General features: G+C 37.9%; 1 protein-coding gene across 1 annotated transcript in view; it reads left to right on the forward strand.

Annotated features, from left to right (window-relative positions):
* The window catches only part of KCNH8 (potassium voltage-gated channel subfamily H member 8), a 278,542-nt gene that overhangs the window by 203,415 nt on the left and 54,954 nt on the right, over window positions 1-20,173 (forward strand). Inside the window, exons 8-10 of the mRNA XM_024566106.4 lie at window positions 7,158-7,355; window positions 17,556-17,755; window positions 18,755-19,004. Coding sequence (XP_024421874.2) covers window positions 7,158-7,355; window positions 17,556-17,755; window positions 18,755-19,004 — 648 coding nt within the window. The remainder of the gene's footprint in view (window positions 1-7,157; window positions 7,356-17,555; window positions 17,756-18,754; window positions 19,005-20,173) is intronic.

Consider the following 20,173-nt stretch of genomic DNA (forward strand, 5'->3'; position numbering starts at 1 on the left):
AATAGAGCAGAAGTGACACATGTGTCCAAATGTGAAAACCTTCCATCCTATCCCATCAATATTTTCTGAGGGGTCATCACTCAAATAATTAAAAACAAACAAAGATTTATCAAATAAAGATGAATTCACAGAATCGGGTTATTAGACAAACATTTTGCTTTTAATCCAAAAGAACCTGTGCACCCCAATGTTCATAGCAGCACAATTTACAATAGCCAAGTACTGGAAGCAACCGAAGTGCCCATCAGCAAACGAGTGGATCCAAAAACTATGGTATATTTACACAATGGAATTCTACCCAGCAGACAGGAAGAAGGAGCTTATACCCTTTGCAACAGCATGGATGGAACTGGAGAGCATTATGTTAAGTGAAATAAGCCAGACGGTGAGGGACAAATACCATATGATCTCACCTTTAACTGGAACATATAAAATCAACAGAAGAAAAAAGCAAACAAAACATAACCAGAGACATTGAAGTTAAGAACAATCTAACAATGGGCAGGGCGGAGTGGGGAGGGGACAGTGAGGAGAGGGGATTACAGGAACTACTATAAAGGACACATGGACCAAATCAAGGGGGAGGGTAGAGGTGGGGGTTTGGCTGGGGTGGGGTGGAGGGATGGGGAGAAAAGGCACACAACTGTAATTGAATAACAATACAAAATTTAAAAAAAACCCAACCATTTGTGAAGGAACATTACAAAATCTTATCTCGTAAAACTTTAGATCTGAACAAGAACCTAGAGATTATTCAGTCGAATCAAGTCACGTTCAAGTTCAAAAAATGGAAGGCCAAAATGGCTACTTGATAAAAAAAGGATCTACATGTACTTAATATTGATGGCAAGACTAACATTAGGACCCTTATCTTCTACTCAAAGGCTCATCTCTACTGACTCATCATTAATTATTTTGCTCCAGACTTTTACCTCAACAGTGGGTCATACCATTTCAGGAATGTAAGATACTTCTTCCTTTGGGAGAATCTAAGTGTGAGATTAGTGGGAACTCTAAGTAATGACGTTTCCGTTCAAACTGGGACCTCACGCTTACTGGTGCGTCCCCCTCAGTGCAATCAACATGTCCATATCAAGTACCGCTGCCGCCTTGTGCCCGTCTGGTCTTATCCACGGTCACATCCCATAAAATGGAGACAGTGCTGTAGAGTGTAGATATTAGTAAATCCAACAGTGATTAGAAACGTCTCAATCATTGTTGAAGTAATATTCACATTCTAAATAACCAGTTATCCCATGTCCACATTGTGGAATGTAATTGAATGATTCTGTTTTCTCTGATACAGTTTGTGCTTTGGAGTCACATTCTCTCCCTCTAAGCAAAAGTGGGCACTGAAAAAGCAAACTTATTAATAATGGTTTCAATAAGCATGATTAAAATGAAAATTTTAAATGATTTCCTCTTTACAAGCAGTGTAGTATAATATAACAGATCATAAATGTTGAAGAGAGTTATGGACGATGGAGTTGCCTCTCAGTTCTAACAGTTTCTAAAAGAAGAGAGAGAATTTCTCAACTTTTCTGTGGGACTCCATCAGTTAAAACAAAACAAAATAAAAAATTCCAGAGTTACTGTGGGAGTTGGATGAAAATAATGTTATATGAAAGCCTAGCAAAATACTTGGCATTTCCTAAGTTTTGGCTGCTGTCGCAAATGTTGTTGGTACTTCACCAAGTCCCCTCAATCCGTATGACTCTCATTCCTAAGATCTGTGTCTGGGCCTGAGGCATTGTCCCAAGCTGTGGAAGGCTCTTCTGCTAAAGAGTAGGAATGGCACTGGTGGGAAATTAATGCTTCCTGGGAGAAGTAGTCAATCATTGATGACTGGTGGTTTGTGCATATATTCCCCTGCTCCCACAGGGTGTGTGTTCTTTACTGGTCCCAGAGGTTCCCAGCGACATTAAGTTCCAACTGCCTCCACTGGTAACTTGACTAAGCATACTCCATTGGCTGTCTCCCCTTCCCTGTGCCCCACTGTTTCCTAACGATAGTTACTCTAACCAACACTTCAATGGCACCTCGCTTTTAAAGGCTTTCACTTATACTGCGATACCAGTGATCGCGGTCTGTTAAGCCAGCATGTGAAGCGCTATGATATAGTGGTCAAGAACTTGGTCTCTAACAGCACTCTGATCTGGGTTACAGCCCTGACATTGCCACTTTGAACAAGTAACTTAATCTCTCTGAACCTTAGTTTTCTCATCTTTAAAATGTGGACAATAATTTCTAAATTGTTGTAATGATTAATGAAATAATGAAATAAAATATGGATGATAATTGTACCTATTCCATAGGGTTAGTGCACATAAATGAGGTGGAAGATGTATCATCCTAGCAGGGTGTCTGGAACACGGGAAGAATTCACTAAAATGCCAGCTGCATGACAACCTAGTAACAAGAAAATGCTAACATGGGCTCTATTCTTGCTTCCAGCTAAACCCTGTTACAACATGGTTCATTCATACCAAATTAAGTAAAACGCCATTTAGAATTATAGATGTGATTATGCATGTGCCAATCCTTCCTTTTTTCTATTCATACAAACACAACTTTACACACACCTATAAATCTGATTTAAGAAGCTTCTATTTTACTGAATGGGTTTTCATATTACTGAAACGTCTTTTATGACCAAAGAGATTCACCATGAGCTTTCCTTAAACAACATGCTTCTATTCCTCTCATTAAATCTAATATATCTGTCATTTACCAACTGCTAATATAAACTAAACTTTTCAGGGACAGTTCTGTTATATAAAGCAGATCACACCTGTAGAAACTGTGCATACGGATGCACAGTAAAAGTGAGTATATTATTGTAGGAAACCTAATGAGTAAAATAATGTGAAACTCCCGGTCAGAGATAAAAGCATGTGAAGTATATAATTAAGCAAAATACTGAGCCCAAGATTAGTGTGCAATGGATTGAATTATGCTAAATTATAGGCCTTCCTAGGCATGATCATTAAGAGTCATTCTGTCTTGGAAATTGATATTTATTTCACAAATCTACTCTATTTTATTCATCTAACCTATTTCCGTAATGACAGGATTATTTTATAGCTTTTGTTATTTACGGATGGCAGTGTATTCAGTATATTTAGGTTTTACTTTATACTGGGTGTGCTTTTTCCTTCCAAATGTACTTTAGGAAAAAAACTGAGCAGAAGCAGACAGTGTTCTAGGACATCCCTTCATTTACGGATGAGTTTCTCGGGCATAAAAAAAGATTGGTTTCCAAATTGGTTAAATTGCTTCTTTTGTACAGTACAGCAACATGGTGTCTTGTGATGGTGGAACATGTGTTCTCATTTCAGATGAGCTGTCTGTGAAAAAGTTTTATTTAGCCCACAGAGCCAATCCCCGGATTTGTGGGTGTTACCTCCTTTCCATGTTACCAGATTTTTTAATCATCATTATTGCTTCTGCTCCATCAGTTATAACACAGTTTAGTAGCAGCCCTTCCTAAAAAACAAGATGTTTCTGAAAATAGAACAGTCGGCTAGACAGAAAAGAATCATCAAACAAAAGCAGGTCTGCTGCTCGCCTGCGTTTTGCTCCCTGAATCACTTCCGAGACAGTTTCACACGCATGTAAGTGAACAAGGGTTGAATGAGAATATTATCTCTATGTCCTAACATGAAATTTTATCCTATTTTATTAAGGAAATTAAATTAGATAAAAACTGATTTGGTTCAAAAACATTCTTCAATATTTCACTTTTGTTCAATTAAGGAATTTAACCAAATGTACTGGTTGTGTTTGTTTGTTTTTATTTTTTAAATAAGAAAAGTTTGGGTTCCGTAAGTCAGAATACTTCAATTCAAGATCAACAGATGGATCCGCTTGTTAATTCATGATCTAATTCTATAGCTGATCAGCTGAGAGGAAGCAGTGGTTTTCTTTTTCCCATCTATGCATCAACTAAAACAAAAATTAGGTCATGCAATATTTATTCTCTGGGCAAAATAACATTTTCAGCTGCTCAGACCTCCCACTGATGAGCAGGAATGACCAATATGGGACAAAGGAAAAAGTCCTAATCACTTCTTTCTGAAGCAGAAATGATATGACACCCTTTCAGAGCACAACTTAGAAGACACGTGAGAAACACCCAAGGCTCAGCCACTCAGCATCCTATGGTTATTCGCACCTGACAACACGTAGGTCAAATGCGTGTAGCAGCACTGTTCTGCAGAAATCTCCATCCTGCGTGTAACGATGTATTCCAATGTCATCTCTGCCTCTTGATTTTACTGTAGAAAAAATGTCTTAACTCTCTTCCTACCATACATGTACCTACACAATTAATATTTTTAATATGCACAGTGGATTTGCTTTAGTGATATCTCTTTAACTAATCTTGGAGAAGTTATCTCCATTTCTACATCTTTTCCATAGAAGATGTAAGTTACCAATCAAATGTTATCACTTCCTCTATCCCCTCACTTCAAATTCAAGACCAGAGCTCCCTACTCTGGGTCTCCAAACGTTTATGAAAGGACTGATGGAGGCCTTAAAATGTATATCAAATCACACGTATGTTTCCACATGTACTTTGTTCTAAGTAAAGGACCATGTTTCCTTCGGATTCACAAATGGGTGTAAAACTCCTCAAATTTTAAGAACTACTGTCACCTGGATTTGCGCCTCCTCATTTCTATTAGTGAGAAATGCTAATTTGTATCACATGAGGTTTTTCTGAGCACATTTAGTCACCACCTTCTTTTTCCATCGTAACTCACTGCTGATCTCATGTTTTGTCTTACCTTTCTCTGTTCCAATTTAAGTAACAAAAGAAAGAGGGAGAAAGAGATACTATGCAATAACCCTCTGGCAGTAACGGTGGTTGGCCTTTTCTTCATGTGGCATCTCATTGAATCCCACTGCAGCCCTACCAGTTGAATAGTAGCTTCTGTTTTTACCAATGAGAAAAGTGAAGCTAAATGAAGTCGGTTTTACAAATAAGCAAAGGGAAGCTGAAAGATGTTGGCATTCCTACTTCCTCTAAATGGAAATTCCATATTTAAATCTGTGTTCAAATATAGAGCTTATTCCTTTATAAAACTTCTACAGACAGTATAACTGCCATCATCTTTTATAATGTGTACCTCAACATTTTATAATTTTTCTCTATCACCCAAAAAGTCATTATACTTGGTGAATAAATCTAGTGCAAATTTACAAATGCACATGTGTTGTTACATTGCACCCATACTGTCCCATTATCTCATACTATCACAGAGGCCAAGAACCATTTATCCATTCACTAATTCATTCACTTTTTTAAATAATATTTATTAAATTCTGCTATCGTCAGGTGCTTCGCTGAGTTCTGGAATAGCAGTTCTAAATTCTGTCTTCATGCTGGAGTCCACCGGGGAACTTAAAAAAATATACCCATACCTGGGCTTGGCACCGGCAGTCTTGATTCAGTTCACGGAGGTGGCACCTGGGCAGTGTATTTTTTAAAGGCTTTTCTAGCTACAGCCAACATTGCGAATGATTGCTCTAGAGCAGCAGTTTTCAAAGTGTGGTCCCCTAAATCGGCAGCGTCAGCATCGTATGGGAACCTATTACGAAGGCAAATTCTCAGCCCGTCTCCCAGACTCCCTCTGTACTGTGTGAGAAACTCCAGGGATGGGACCTGGCTAGCTAGCTCTGTTCAACAAGCCCTCTAGAAGTTTCTGAGGCAACATAAAGCTGAGAAACACTTCTCTAGGGACACAGGATGAATAAGGCACAGTACTTGCTACTAAGCATTTCTCTTTGGCCTCAAGAAATTCCCAGTGTCTCAAATTTGCATTTTAATTACCTAGCACCATTCCATTATCTATACCCTTTGCTGATAATGATACTACTTAAAAACCGTAATGATTTTTACTACTTAAAAGGTGTCATGATTTTTCATCTCTTCTTGGGGAGCCGTTAAATGAAGTGTTTATTAAAAAGTAGTGGTCACTGAATAACACCACTTAACAAAAGTCTTATGAACTCTGTAGGTCGAGCTGAGTTGGCACCATGTTTTGTTTTGTTTTTTATTATTGTTGTTCAGTTACAGTCGTCCCCATTTCCCCCCCATTACTCTCCCCTGCCCTACCCAATCCCTACCTCCCACATTCAACCCTCCGGCCCACCCCCTTCTTTGCCCGTGGGTCCTTTATATGTGTTACCTGCCTTCACCCTTCCCCTTCTTTCGCCATGTTTTGTAACACAAAGACATACAGATAGAGGAAGAGTGAGGGTGTTGCCTTAAAATGTAAAATCTTAAAAGGCAAATGTTTCTAATAAAGGATTTTAAAGTGGTCTTTGTGTTGTGTTCCCATTCTATTATTATTAATATTATACTTACTGCTTCCCATCTTTTTTAATATTGCTGCTTTACAGATTTATGACAGTGTGATTGGCATGTGATAAACTGCATATATTTAAATCATTCAATTTGACAAGTTTTGACACATATATACACCAGTATCATAAAACATAGGCAGGGAGGGGCATCCAATACTCTGATAGGTACCTATTACTTGTGCAGTTTTCCTTCTCAACCCTCAAATTGTAGAATGAGATTGCAGAAGAGGCTTCCTTAGGAAGGCGAAGTGAGTTAATACTTGTAAGATGGCTAGATATCAGCCCAAGTGAACAAAGTGGGGAAAGGTTGTACAGAATAGTATTAAAACCCCTCACCTGCCTGAATTCTGGATTCTTGTGTTGATTCCTATTTATCATCATGTAGGGTTTAAAAATATGTACTTGACCCCTTTGTTTTTTAAAATTCCAATTGAAAAATGAACTTTACCACTAATGAAATATACCACACAGTGACTGAGCATAGCAATGCTATTTCCAATCTGCACAGGGAGTTTTTGCGTTAGAGTCACCTATTTAGCTTTGGCCACCAATCCACTCTTGAATGCATATTTCTCTGCTGTGTGTGTTATATATAACAGTTGCATAAAAGTGATGTTTTTGCTGTTAAAGCAATGGAATCTAATTCCTTACCTTTAATCTTCTTTTAACTTCTTTCTCCTAAGCAAATTTGTACACCCCCTAAATGTTTGTTATAATTAGCACCGAGTGTGAATGATGGGACTTTACCTTATGGGTTTGGATTCTCATTCTTTCTTCTACTGCAGGTTGGCTCCATGAGTTGGGAAAGAGACTGGAGTCTCCGTACTATGGCAACAATACCTTGGGGGGCCCGTCCATCCGAAGTGCCTATATTGCAGCCCTGTACTTCACCCTCAGCAGCCTCACCAGCGTTGGGTTTGGGAACGTCTCTGCTAATACCGATGCAGAAAAGATCTTCTCCATCTGCACCATGCTGATTGGTGGTAAGGGAAAGTATTCTCTTATACCAGGAGAAGGCACGGGTGTCTGCCAAACTGTTGTTCTGTCCTAAAACACAACAGAGATATACTGGGTTCCACTGGAAGAGTCTAAAAGCACTAGTTAAAGTATCAGTGACAAACATTGTAATTTACATAGAGATGAGCAATGAAAGTCTGTGATGTCACAGAATTCCATTTTCTGGGCAGATGAAGAAGAAACCATTTACCTGGTGGTTGATTTAGAAAGGACAGGGACTTTGTGTTTTCTCTGTGCTATGTACCCTCAGTGTTTGTGAATGACATGAGTCTAAATTGCATGTATATGTTTGAAACTCCGTTTTATAGCCCCAAGCAAATCCATCTTATCAGATTTTATTAGTACTAATATAGTAAGTTAAGACTGATAGCTCAGTTAGTTCAAAATAAAAACAACAATGAAAAACACCATTACAATAATAATAGTTAACATCTATTAATTGCTTTTAGGCTACGTTCTCTGCGATAAATACTTCAATAACAATATTCTAAGTAATTCTTAAAGCAAATCTAACGTTTCAGCGCTAGTATTATCCCATTTATCAAATAGACAAGTTATTATACTATTGCCTCTGAGCTCTAAATGTGCCCTCTATACTCGGCTTTGCATGCTGACATTAGGGACTCTGCAAACCTCCTCCTTGCCAGCTGATTTCAGTTACTTCTGCCAATAGGGGGCGCCATGTCAAACAGTCCCAAATGGTTCCAGCCTTCAGCTTTCCCAGACACTCCCAGAGTCATTGGGCCTTCTCAGAGACCCCCTGCATCTCTTGTGAGTGCCCCATGTCCAAAGTGAGAGCCCTGGCTCCTTGTGGCTCCTCACAGCTCTTTCTCTGGGCTTCTGTGTTCTGATAACCTCACTTCCCTCTGTTTACCCAGCTCCAAGGGCAGAAGCTCCTTTCCATAGTGATCACAGCGATGTTTCCTCTCTACTCTGTTTCTGCTCATTCACCCTTCCAACATCCGGGAAACCAACTCTCTACAGTAGATTCCCTCTGTTGAAGTATTTAGGATGATTCTGATTTCTGAACCTCCTACCTGATACAGGATTAATTCTCTTATTATCCACATTCTTCAGATGACAAAACTAAAGCTTGGAGAAATAAAATAACTTTCTCAATGCTTTACAACCAGTGAGTCACAGAGGCAAGGTGTGAACCCAGACACATACCTTTGTCTTTAAATACATAAGTAGACAATTAATGAATTATAAGACTGCTGTCATGGGGTAGTAGGGGATGTGAATGTCTACCTAGATGGAGTAAGCATTCTTCGTAGACCAACGTTCTGTCATTATTTGTGGCCCCACAGTTGTCCCTCCAAAGCCTGTTAATTTGTGTTCTCTAAGGGCGTTGATCCCAGGTGTCACTTTGAGTTTTGAACCTTACAATAGACAATGGTTCCTACCAGCTTCCTTGCATGGGAGATGTGAAATGAGTAAGTGGGGCTCTAGGCCATGAGTGATCCAGTCAATAGTGAAATCAAAAAAGCATGTCTTTAACCTTCCTTCAAGAAGCTTATGATCCAGTTTGGAAGAGAGAGGCTGAAATATGTGGAGTTTTAAGAATACCAGGCAGTAAATGCTAAGTGCCAAATCAGTTAGGAAGTTCGGAAGCAAGGAGAAACAAGGGCCAGGGATTGGAAGAACTGCTTGTGGCAGAGCTGCTGAAGAGGCATGTTGGGACTCAGCAATTGTAACAGGCTCTTGGCTAATGCAGAGCAGTAACAGCCTGGGGAGCAGAGAACAGGGATTCTAATTTTCTGAAGAGTTACAATGTGCCAGACCCTATGGTGGCTGTTTCATGCCCAGTCTTAAGACATCTAATTGTCGTTCTTCTTCATGAGCCATCTTTCAGCATAGCAAAATGACAAGCATTTATCAAATAAACACAGTCTCTACTTAATTAATATTTGCCCATGTTTCTTCTACTCCTGATGGAAATTTTTTGGAAGTGCTCAAATGCTTAAGCCTTAACCTAATTTGACATTAGAAGAGCCTGTTAGATAATTGAGCTTATTCTCTATTGATCCACCTACTATATTTTCAGTGGTTCTGAATCATAAACTGTTAAGGGACGAAGTATTCCCTGCTATTCACTGAAAGTAAAAGCTGTATTGGCCACAAGGCCTAAAGATAAGAGAAATAATTAGGCAACATCACTTTGTCACTTGTTAAATGTTTATTGAGCAAATTATCCCGGTGCAAAATCAGTGCTCACTTATAAGTGGCATGACTAATAATTATAAAATAAAATATTTAAAGAGCTTATAAAAATATACGAGTAGGATTAAATCTTTAAAATGGGCAATGCTACTACAGAGAAAACTGCAGAACATTAGCGAGAGAATTTACAGCTTGTTTAAAATAATGGAAGGATATGCAGTGGTCGTGGTTTCAAGACTCAATATCATAAATATACCAGTTGTACCACAATTAGTCTAAAGATTCAGTGCAATCCCAGTAAAGAGCCCCGGAGATGTGTGCTTGTGTGTACTTGTGTGCGTTTGAACCATGACAAGATTTTCCTAAAAATTAGTAGAAATGCAGAACTAAAACTAGTCAAAAGCAATCATTGAGAACAACAAAGTTGGAGGATTTGTGTTACAGATACTGAGATGTATTATAAAGTTGCAGTAATTAACGAAGTCTGGTGCTGGCTCAGGAATGGACAAATAGGCCAATGGAAGAGAAGATAGTGCAGAAATAGGCCCACGCACATATGGTCACTTTACACACAGCTGACACTGCAATGCAAAGGGAAATGATCATATTCTCAGTAAATGTGACTGGGTCACGTCAACATTAAACTCTAAAAACTGTACATTAAAATTAACTCTAGATAAATTTAGATCTAAATGTGAAGAAGAAAACAATAAAGCTTCTAAAAGGTAGCAAAAGGGAGTATTTTTATGACTGTGGATTTGACAAGGTTTCTTAAACATGAAACAAAAAGCCCTAAGCATAAAAGAAAGATTGTTAAATTTAACTTCTGTTTACCAAAAGGCAATTATTAAGAGTGTGAGGAGGCAAGCCACTGGATAGGAGAAAATAGTTGCAAACATCTGACAAAGGACTCTTTATCTCTTATCTAGCATATATAAAGAACTTTTACAAATCAACAAGAGCAGACCACCCCAAAATGCATAAGATCTTTTTTTAAGCACTTAAAAAATAAAATTCCACTTTCATAGCTATCTAGAAAAGGGTTTGCAAAATTTCTCAACTGCAATTACATAAATATCTAAAGAGAAGCTGGGATTGCAGAGAACATTCATCACCTCTTTGAAGGTGTTTGTTGGCAGGACAATATTAATCTCTTAAGAAGACTTGTGTTTTTGTTCTATAAAATGATATTTAGGATTTTTGTAAAAATTCAAGAGGAGTTCCGACCTAAAAAAAAAAAAAACCAGAGTATTTTGAAAGGAAAAAAACCCCAATGAGTATTTTTTAACACATCCACACAGGAAAAGAATTGAATGTTTGCTTAGAAAACTGAAATGGAATTACAAACTAAACATGAACCCAGCCATTATTTTCCCTATTCTTAAATCAAAGCAGTTGATGGACTTCCTGGGCAACAGTGAAAACACACTATTTAAAAATGAATAAAAATTTTGCCCTGGCTGGTGTGGCTCAGTGGATTGAGCACCAGACTGCGAAACTAGTTCAATTCCCAGTCAGGGTATGTGCCTGGGTTGCAGGCCTGGTCCCCAGTAGGGGACGCATGAAACACAACCACACATTGATCTTTCTCTCCTTCTCTTTCTCCCTCCTTTCCTCTCTCTCTAAAAATAAATAAATAACATATTTTTAATGAATAAAAATTTTAAAATTAGGGGAAATTATACATATTAACTCTAAAAATACTTTTAATTGAGCAGAAAGGAAAAAAATTGCCCATAACCAGCCATCGCTGTGATCAGAACATTGGTAAGGTTCTGGTATGTACATTCCTACCTTAAAAAATACACACGCAACATACAGAGCATAATTATGTCCACCCACGCTTATATATTAAAAGTATAACTTTCACTAAAAGTTTTTGTAGTAAAAAAATAGAATTCCACACGCAAACAGACAGTAACCATATAAAAGAGGTGCTCTACACATTTGTGAGGGACGTGCAAATTAAGATCAGAATTAGAGAGCATTTACGTTCATCAGCATGTAACTTAAAAACACTGGCAGCCCTAAGTGTTTGAGAGTATATGGAACATCTTACCTTCTCCTGTACTGTAGACGGGTGCAAAACCTCTATCAGTATCTACCCAGGCTGAACATACCTGTCTTCTGTGATTCAACGATTTCACTTCTAAGTGTATATCCAACAGAAATACAAATATATGCACAAATATATCAAAAGACATATACATAGATACCCACTGAAGCATTGTTATAAAAATCTCAAACTGCCAATGCCCATGAATAGGTCAATAAATACGCAAATTGTGAAATAATTATTCAAAGGGTACTATACAGTAATGAGAATGAACTATTATATCTGCAACCACATGGATGAATCTTACAAACTCAATGCTGAGCAGAGCAGCCAGACACAAAACAGCACACATTGTGTGATTGTGTTTAGAGAAAGTTCAAAACTAGACAAAGCTTATTGATTGCACCACAACCCCTAACTGTGGTTATCTTTGAGGAGGGCGCTGCTTAGTGGCTGTGAAGGGGACTCTAGGGAGGCCCCGCGGTGCTGATAATAACATCCTGTCTAGTCACTGGGGGGTGGAAGGGTTACTCCGTAGCTCTGTTCACTTGGAAAAATCCCAATGAGCTATGAATTTAGTATTTGTCGAATTTTCTCAATGCATGTCTTTAATATTAATTTTAACTTTTAAAATTATAATAGGTGACCTAAATAGCATAACCATCAAGTGTGGGATGAGAAGGTGGGTAGCAGTGAGCTGAGTTGTCACCTTTTGTGTCAGGGTGTCTTTACGTGTTATCTAAAAATTGTAAGTCAAGCTTTGGAAGTAAAATCATTTTGTCTAAAGTATGGGTGATAATCCTAACAAGGTTAAAATAAATAATTTTAAACGATCGCTTTTGGAGAGTGGGGTGAGGGTAAAGGGATGGGTTGGGGGTTGAACTGTCCATCATAAACTTTCTAAGCGATTGCTTATGATTATAAAACTTCTGAAAGAAGTTATGAAACTAGCAGAAGTACATTTCAGCTTCATGCATCTTGACGGTACACGAATTGCGCCAGGCACCATGCCGGAGGGTGCGGAATCAGGGACGACCAAGACACGGTGCGTTCCTTCTAGGGGTTCACAGTTTAGTGATGGAAATAACTCCTGAGGCAGCAATGTTCTTTCTTTTTCCATTTTAATTTTTTCCTTTAATAATGCACATTTTTAAAAGACTGGAACATACACACAAAAATAAAATTTTAGTGTAATCCCATCACCAAAAGATAGTCTTTTCAATCCTTTTATACACTTTTGCCTCTATCTTCTGAAACATTTATATCAACTACACATATCATTTTTGCCATCAAACAAAATATATTGAGAACATTTTTCCATCTCTTTAAAGTTCTTTTGTTATATTTAGTAATGGCTGCCTAATAGTCACCTAATGAGTTAGCCCCAATCGATGGGGCCATCCACACAACCTCTGAGGTTAGAAAAAGCTTCCTAGTGAAGACGATGCATCACTGAGGACATGTCCAGTTTAAATGACTCATCGTTGCCATGAAAAGGGTAGAGTGAAACCCTTAACAGTCAAGGTTTTCCTTAGCTCCACGTATCCTACGTATGCTGTCCTGGCACAATTTAATTGGGCCCATGCAGACTATGGCGTTCACAAATTCAGCCTATTTTTAAGATGTCTTTACACTGCCATTTAAAGTTATCATTTAGGAAATTGTTCTCACTCTGTTTTCTCTGCCATCTGCCATCCATAACCCAATGTATGTGGGGCAAGGAGTGGAAAATTCCAGGGCAGTGAGTAGGTGGGAGAGAAAAGGAGGGCAGTTAGGATTACCCAGAGCCTGAGCTCTGATCTCCTTTTACAACAGCAGAAAAGAAGTCCCCATGTAGACTCTGAAGGCACTGCAAAGTATTTGGCTAAGCAAATCAGCAACGAGGGCCACGTATAGTTTGCCAACTCCTGATCTAATCTATAGTGTACATATTCAAAGGTTACCACTTGTTTTATGTGGCCTTTAGAGCTCTCCTTTTGCCTCCAGCTCAATGAGGTTCCCGGCACTGCCTTGAATTGGCATGTCTCTTTAATGCAGAAAGTCAGTTCCTTAGTCTGTCCTTGACTTCCATGACCTGGACACTTTTGAAGATTACAAGCTAGTTATTTTGTAGTTTATCTAATGTTTGCTCATAAATAAGTCCCGGTTATGCATTTCTGTCAGGATACCACAGAATCGATGTTGTGTCCTTTTCAATGAGTAATATCAAGAAAATATTTGTTTGTCTTGTGATTGGTAGTGTTGACTTGGACCACTTCTCTGCCAAGCTTTCACCTACTGTAAAGTTACCTTTCTCTGCTTCATAAAGAATTTGTGAAAGGGAGGGAAAGTTGGCAATGATTTTATGCCTGAGAAGAGCAATACTGCCCCAAATCCAGAAAGGTGGGGACTGGGGGTGGGGGCAGAGAAAAAGGGAGGCAAAAGGGAATAAAAGGAGGAAGGGAAAAGAGAGAGAAAGAGAGAGGAGGAGAGAGAGCAAACCAGGCAGCGCTATAGGAGTGAACTTCTGTTTACTTTCTTCTTAGACCCCAATTATTGAGACTCCTTCAAAGACCTGATATTAAGATGAGATTTTACATAAAACTCCTACACAAAGAAAAGGAACCTCCCACAGACTCAGCAGCAGGCCTAGCATGCTACTTTAAGAATTATATACATCAACTATGCCAGGAGTAAAAGAAAAATAATTTCTAAACTGACCTGGATAGAGAAGCTCTTGCGTCAAAACTTTCAGAGCAGATGGAGTGATCTGGCCTGACACGTACACACATTCGTTGCCAGTGTGAAAATGATAACCGGTGACACAGAGGCAATAATAACTTTGGAAACTGAAAAGCTATGAGGCCTTGGGCTTTATTTTCTAACTACTTAAATTAGAAGTATTTTTCTATGCTGAAATGAGACCTTGAAATTATGGGGACTCAGACGTAGACTGGTACTTACCAACAACACTTATGAATGCTGCAATTAATCCAGTAATTCATTTTATTGATAGTGTACAATTAAGATGCTCAATGATCTGAACATATTACTTCTCTTACTTTAAGCGCTTTGCACACATTATAATTAAGCAAAGCAAAGTTAAAAATCATACACATAATTAAGGAAAGCAGTGTTAGAATAAATAAAATAAAATTGTTCTCGGTATTCAGTTCAATCTCCATAAAACACAATTACATATTTTTATAGATGGCAGGGCTTCCAAACATTGGGCCAATGAGTGTATTAATGGAGCCTGAAATCAGTGTTTGATTTCTTTGACTTGGAACAGAATCAGTTCTCTCCTTTTTTGAGTGTTTATCATAAATAGAAGTCTCTTCTTCCAAATAAAATATTTAAGCATCAAAACTCTCGTGCTTCCAAAACCATACAGAAGAATGAAACTCTATTTAAAATTCACCAAGAACCACTCAATTGTAAATTATTAAGAAATATACCTTTTTCTTGGGACATCTTCGGCCTGTTGGAAGACACTCATTTTTGAAAATTTAGGAAGAATATATATATGTTTACATACATTTGCACATGGCAGGCACTTATTGAATATTTCTTAGATTTCTTTCATCAAGAAGTTATTTCCATCAAAAGCCACTCCTAGTTATAAGAGGTTCCTGGCAACCCTTAAATCTGAGTACTTTTCCCCAAATTTTACTCTGTCGAGCATATTAAAAATTCATGATAACCCTTTTCACTCTCATTGGAAAAATTAACATAAATTCATCACCCATTGTTTTTCATCCAGATATAAGGCACTTTAAATTCATATGTATTAACTTTAATTTTTATTATAATTGACATTCAATATTGTATTAGTTTTAAGTGTACAACACAGTGGTTAGGCAATTACATGACTTACAAAGTGATCACTCCAATAAGTCCGGTACCCACCTGGCACCATAACTAGTTATTACAGTAATATTGGGCATATTCTATATGCTGTACTGTACATCCTTGAATCTGTTTTTATAACTGGAAATTTGTACTTTTTTATCCTTTTAGCCATTTTCACCTTTTAAAACTAAAATAGCCCTACGAGTAAGATACTATTATGTCCATTTACATATAACAGAACTGAGTCTCTATGGAAATTATATTTCTTGCCAAGTTCACAACAATTAGAAAGTATCAAAGTCAAGCTTCCAATCCAGAGGTGTCTGATTCTGAAGTCCATATTTTCTCTGCCGCATTATGATGCCTCCTGTATATCGACCCAAATTTAACTCTATTCCATAACTTTTCCAAAATATCAAGGCCTTCCTTATTCTTATTAGGTGATTTTGCAAGCATAGTGACCATATTTTCCATAGAGAAATGATGATATTAACCTGATAAAGAATTTTAATTACAGTGTGAGATTAAATTAAAATTAGTATGCCAGTAGTTGCTAATTTCTGGTAAATGTGTGGAAAGGGGAAGTTGAATTGGTGCTACTCTGCAACATTAAGTAGTAGGATATAATAATACATTGGAATAACACATTGACACATTCACATTAATGTGCCCATTTTAATGTTAAGAAACTTTTAACATAGCTCTTTGGACATTGAGATTTAGGCACAGGGATAATTTGATAAATCCTGATAAAAATACTACTCAATGTTTAGTTTTGGGATTTGTTTGTTTGTCTTTATTTTGTTTTGTTTTATTTATTTATGTTTGCTGTAAACTGCTAAAACCAATTATTTTACCTAGCCCCTGACCTTCTTCCCTCATTGCCAATTCCATCCTACCATGGGGATAAGAGCTGAAATCTGAATATCACTGAGAATGGGTTGGCTCAGAGTTGTAAGTACATCATCTCCCAGTTTCTCAGTCCCAGGTGGTCCAATGCCTTCTTGGACTTTCTGCCAGGGTCTGCCCAGACCAGTCTACATTCACCTAGTGATTATTTAGTGCAAAACCCTGCCACACCTCCTGTGACTTCAAGGTATCTGACCACTGCCCACCTCAGGCCACTCCTGGAAAGTGAAGCTCATCCACTCTCTCTACTTCTTTACCATAGAAAACTCATCCTCCATACCTATTCACCCTGAAATTCTGGGGAACAAAATCTTCTCTCTCATTACCCTCTGGGAGTGGTTTCAAGAAGGGGAAGACTCAGTGAGACGGTGGGGATTCAATACTACCTGACTGAAAAAACGCATCCAAACAGGAGTCATATATATGTGTCCCATCCGGCTCTTCTCAGGATGCCGGTGATGACTAAGACAGATACTCGTTTTCTCTGTGACTTCTTTTGTTTCTCGAATGGTCTCAGATTTTCTGATATTGCCCCTAAAGTTAAAGTTGCTATGGAACTGGGGTGAGGATGGGGGTTGGAGCCATATTCACCTCAGCTTCAGTTTGCTCAAGGACACTCAATTACATTTCTAACAACTTTTCCAATACCTTTAGAAAGACAAATGTCATATTTAATAGCTTAAAACTAATTTTAAATGATGGCTTTGGGGAAGAGACTAATATTCCCATAAGGGCTCACTGGTTATAATAGACTTATTTTTAAAATGTATTTTTATTACAATAAAAATAACTATTAAACTATAACTTTATGGCTAATTTCATAAATTACTAAAACTTTCATCATAGCTATTAAACTATATAACTATTAAAATAATACAGATGTGAATAAAGGACAAAATAAAAATTGTCATAGTCAGAATGGCAGCTAACAGATTGCGTGGGTCAAAGGGGCCTATTTTGCATATCATTGAGTGTTCTTTAATATTTTTACTCTGATTAAGCCATATGGAATCCAAATGACTGCATCAGGATATACCCTTTGACAAAGTGGCCACATCAAAATGCTCATATCAGAAGTGCTGTATCGACGAGGTTACATAAGCATACGCTGCTTCAATCTAGGATCCACAGACTTTGAATATAGGCTTAAGGTGTGAGCTCTTCCATCCCATTTCTCACCAATTATATGTGCTGTTGTTCTCTGCAGCCCTGATGCACGCCTTGGTGTTTGGAAATGTGACAGCGATCATACAGAGAATGTACTCCAGATGGTCCCTCTATCACACGAGAACTAAGGATCTGAAGGACTTCATACGTGTCCATCACCTGCCCCAGCAGCTCAAGCAGAGGATGCTTGAGTATTTCCAAACAACCTGGTCAGTCAACAACGGAATAGATTCAAATGAGGTAATGTTCATTTCTCATGTTGACGTTTTTAGGCAGAAAGCACATGTTCTAAGGTAAAAAGCAAGGTGCTCCATGTAGGTCTCAGAAGTGAAGAACACACCTACCAACTTCTTCACATCTTTATTTTTTAAACCTCCTAGAAACCTAGTCCATCTTCATCCATTTGCTTTGGCTTGTGTTTCCACTATGCCACTTTGGAATGACCGGTAGTTTTTAATAATTTTCTAGTTTGGTCAATCAGGTGGAATTATTTTCATCCTTTTTAACCTGCTTTGAAAGGAACCAATTCTAATGGTAGTTGAGTGGTGTAATCTTGGAAAACAGGGTGAGGCAAAAGTGGCTTCACAGTTGTTTGTATGGAAAATAATATAATAATTAAGAAATAATAATGCAAGAATAAACTCTCTTTCATATACAACTGTAAACCTAGTCTTATCCCACCCTGTATTAGATTAATCAAGTGAATGTTTGCATTTAAAACCAACAAAGGAAAAAAATGTTTTTCAGCAAAGGTATTAGCTGTGGGCTTCCAGAAATACCCTAGACCAACACTGTAAAAAAAGTATCATATAAATCGAGCAACCATTCTACCAACCCCCCAACCAAACCGGTAACTAACATGCTTCATGCGATTATTTGGTCTCTCCTGTCTTCATATAACCCTGACACCAGAGGAAAACTGGAGGGTCCACATTCCATATATTTTGCCTTGCTCTGAGTCTTTGTGAGAAGCAAGTCACAATGAGCTGTATGTTTTCATTCTCGAGTCTTTTATTAATTTATTCTATTTCTCCAGACTCCTTATCAGCTTATTATTCAGTAGCACATAACCGGGGTCCCAGTCATTGAAAAATCTCTCCAAGACTATACATAGAGATATTTCCTCTTCGGTACTCTGATGGGTCAAACAATGGGAGGAACAAGCCCTGTTGTCTTGCAAAATAAATAAATTAAATAAATTTACCCCAACTTGATTTCCTCTTTCATCTTTTTTGACAGCTTCTGAAAGACTTTCCAGACGAGCTGCGTTCTGACATCACTATGCACTTGAACAAGGAAATCTTACAGTTGTCCCTTTTTGAGTGTGCCAGCCGGGGCTGCCTCAGGTCTCTGTCTCTGCACATTAAAACCTCTTTCTGTGCCCCAGGGGAGTACCTGCTGCGTCAGGGAGATGCTTTGCAGGCCATCTACTTTGTCTGCTCTGGCTCCATGGAGGTTCTTAAAGACAGCATGGTGCTGGCTATTCTTGGTAGGTCAGAGGTGAAAGCCTTATAAAATTTTTATTCTGGCTCATAGTTAAAGAGACGAAATGGGGGTAAAAGCTGCTAAGGATTAGGAAAATTGTGGTTGCATATGTAGACTTGGTATCTTTCTTCACATGGGTTTAATTTGCCAACTATTTTATTATCATCATTGTTATTATTAATTGTTATGCCACATATTGAGCTTACAGTGTGCTAAGTGTTAAATCCAACATATTATTTGATTCTTGTTAAAAACCCAGCTGTATAACTATCAGTCCCATGTTACAAATGAATAGTATCTTAGTATCACATATAGTAGTCTCCTTTATCCAAACTATGCTCTAAGACCTCCAGTGAATACCTATAGAAATATATATATTTGTGTTTATATCTTCCACCCACAAATTTAATGCTTTTTCCATCTTAACTAATTACTTGTCATGCACTGTGGCTGTAACTTATGCAATTTGAGGTGTTACAGCAAAACTAGCACAAATTTCTTTTTTCTTCTTCACAATTTCACAGACAGAAAATTCCTTCTTACCATAGATCTTAGCAACCTCAGCATAATTTTTTTTCCTTCTTAATCAAGAACTTAAACCTTTTCACTTCTTGGCTTGTCCTTGGCATATCCGAATTGCCAGCATCACTACTCTTGCACTCTGTGGCCTTTGCTAAGTAAAAAGAGAGTGACTTGAACGCAAGCACTGTGAAACCATGCCCATCAATCTGATCTTGGAGGCAGCTACTAAGAGAGCATTTGTAGCATGAATGAGTCGCATCCAGGGTGGGACGGAATGGGAGCTCATCACGCTATTCAAACCAGTGTACGATTTAAAGCTTATGAATTGTTTATTTCTCAAATTGTCCATTTAATTGTTTTGGACCACCATTGACCACAGGTAGTTGAAACTGTGGAAAGTAAAATCTTGGATACAAGGGTACTACTGAGGTAAGAAAGAGAATACAATTCTTTCTGGTTCCTGAAGCCAGATTATTAACCCTGATGTATTCTGCCCCTTGGTAACTTAACTGGTCAGTTTTAAGAGGCCATTTATATATTGGGTTGTCCAAAAAGTTTGTTTAGGGGTTTTTTTTGTAAAATAAAAAACACATTTTTCATTTTCATCAATAACTTTATTGATTTGGATATTTGGGATATGGTAGCTACCTC

Source organism: Desmodus rotundus, chromosome 8, assembly GCF_022682495.2.
Source record: "Desmodus rotundus isolate HL8 chromosome 8, HLdesRot8A.1, whole genome shotgun sequence".
In the NCBI taxonomy this organism is placed as follows: domain Eukaryota; kingdom Metazoa; phylum Chordata; class Mammalia; order Chiroptera; family Phyllostomidae; genus Desmodus; species Desmodus rotundus.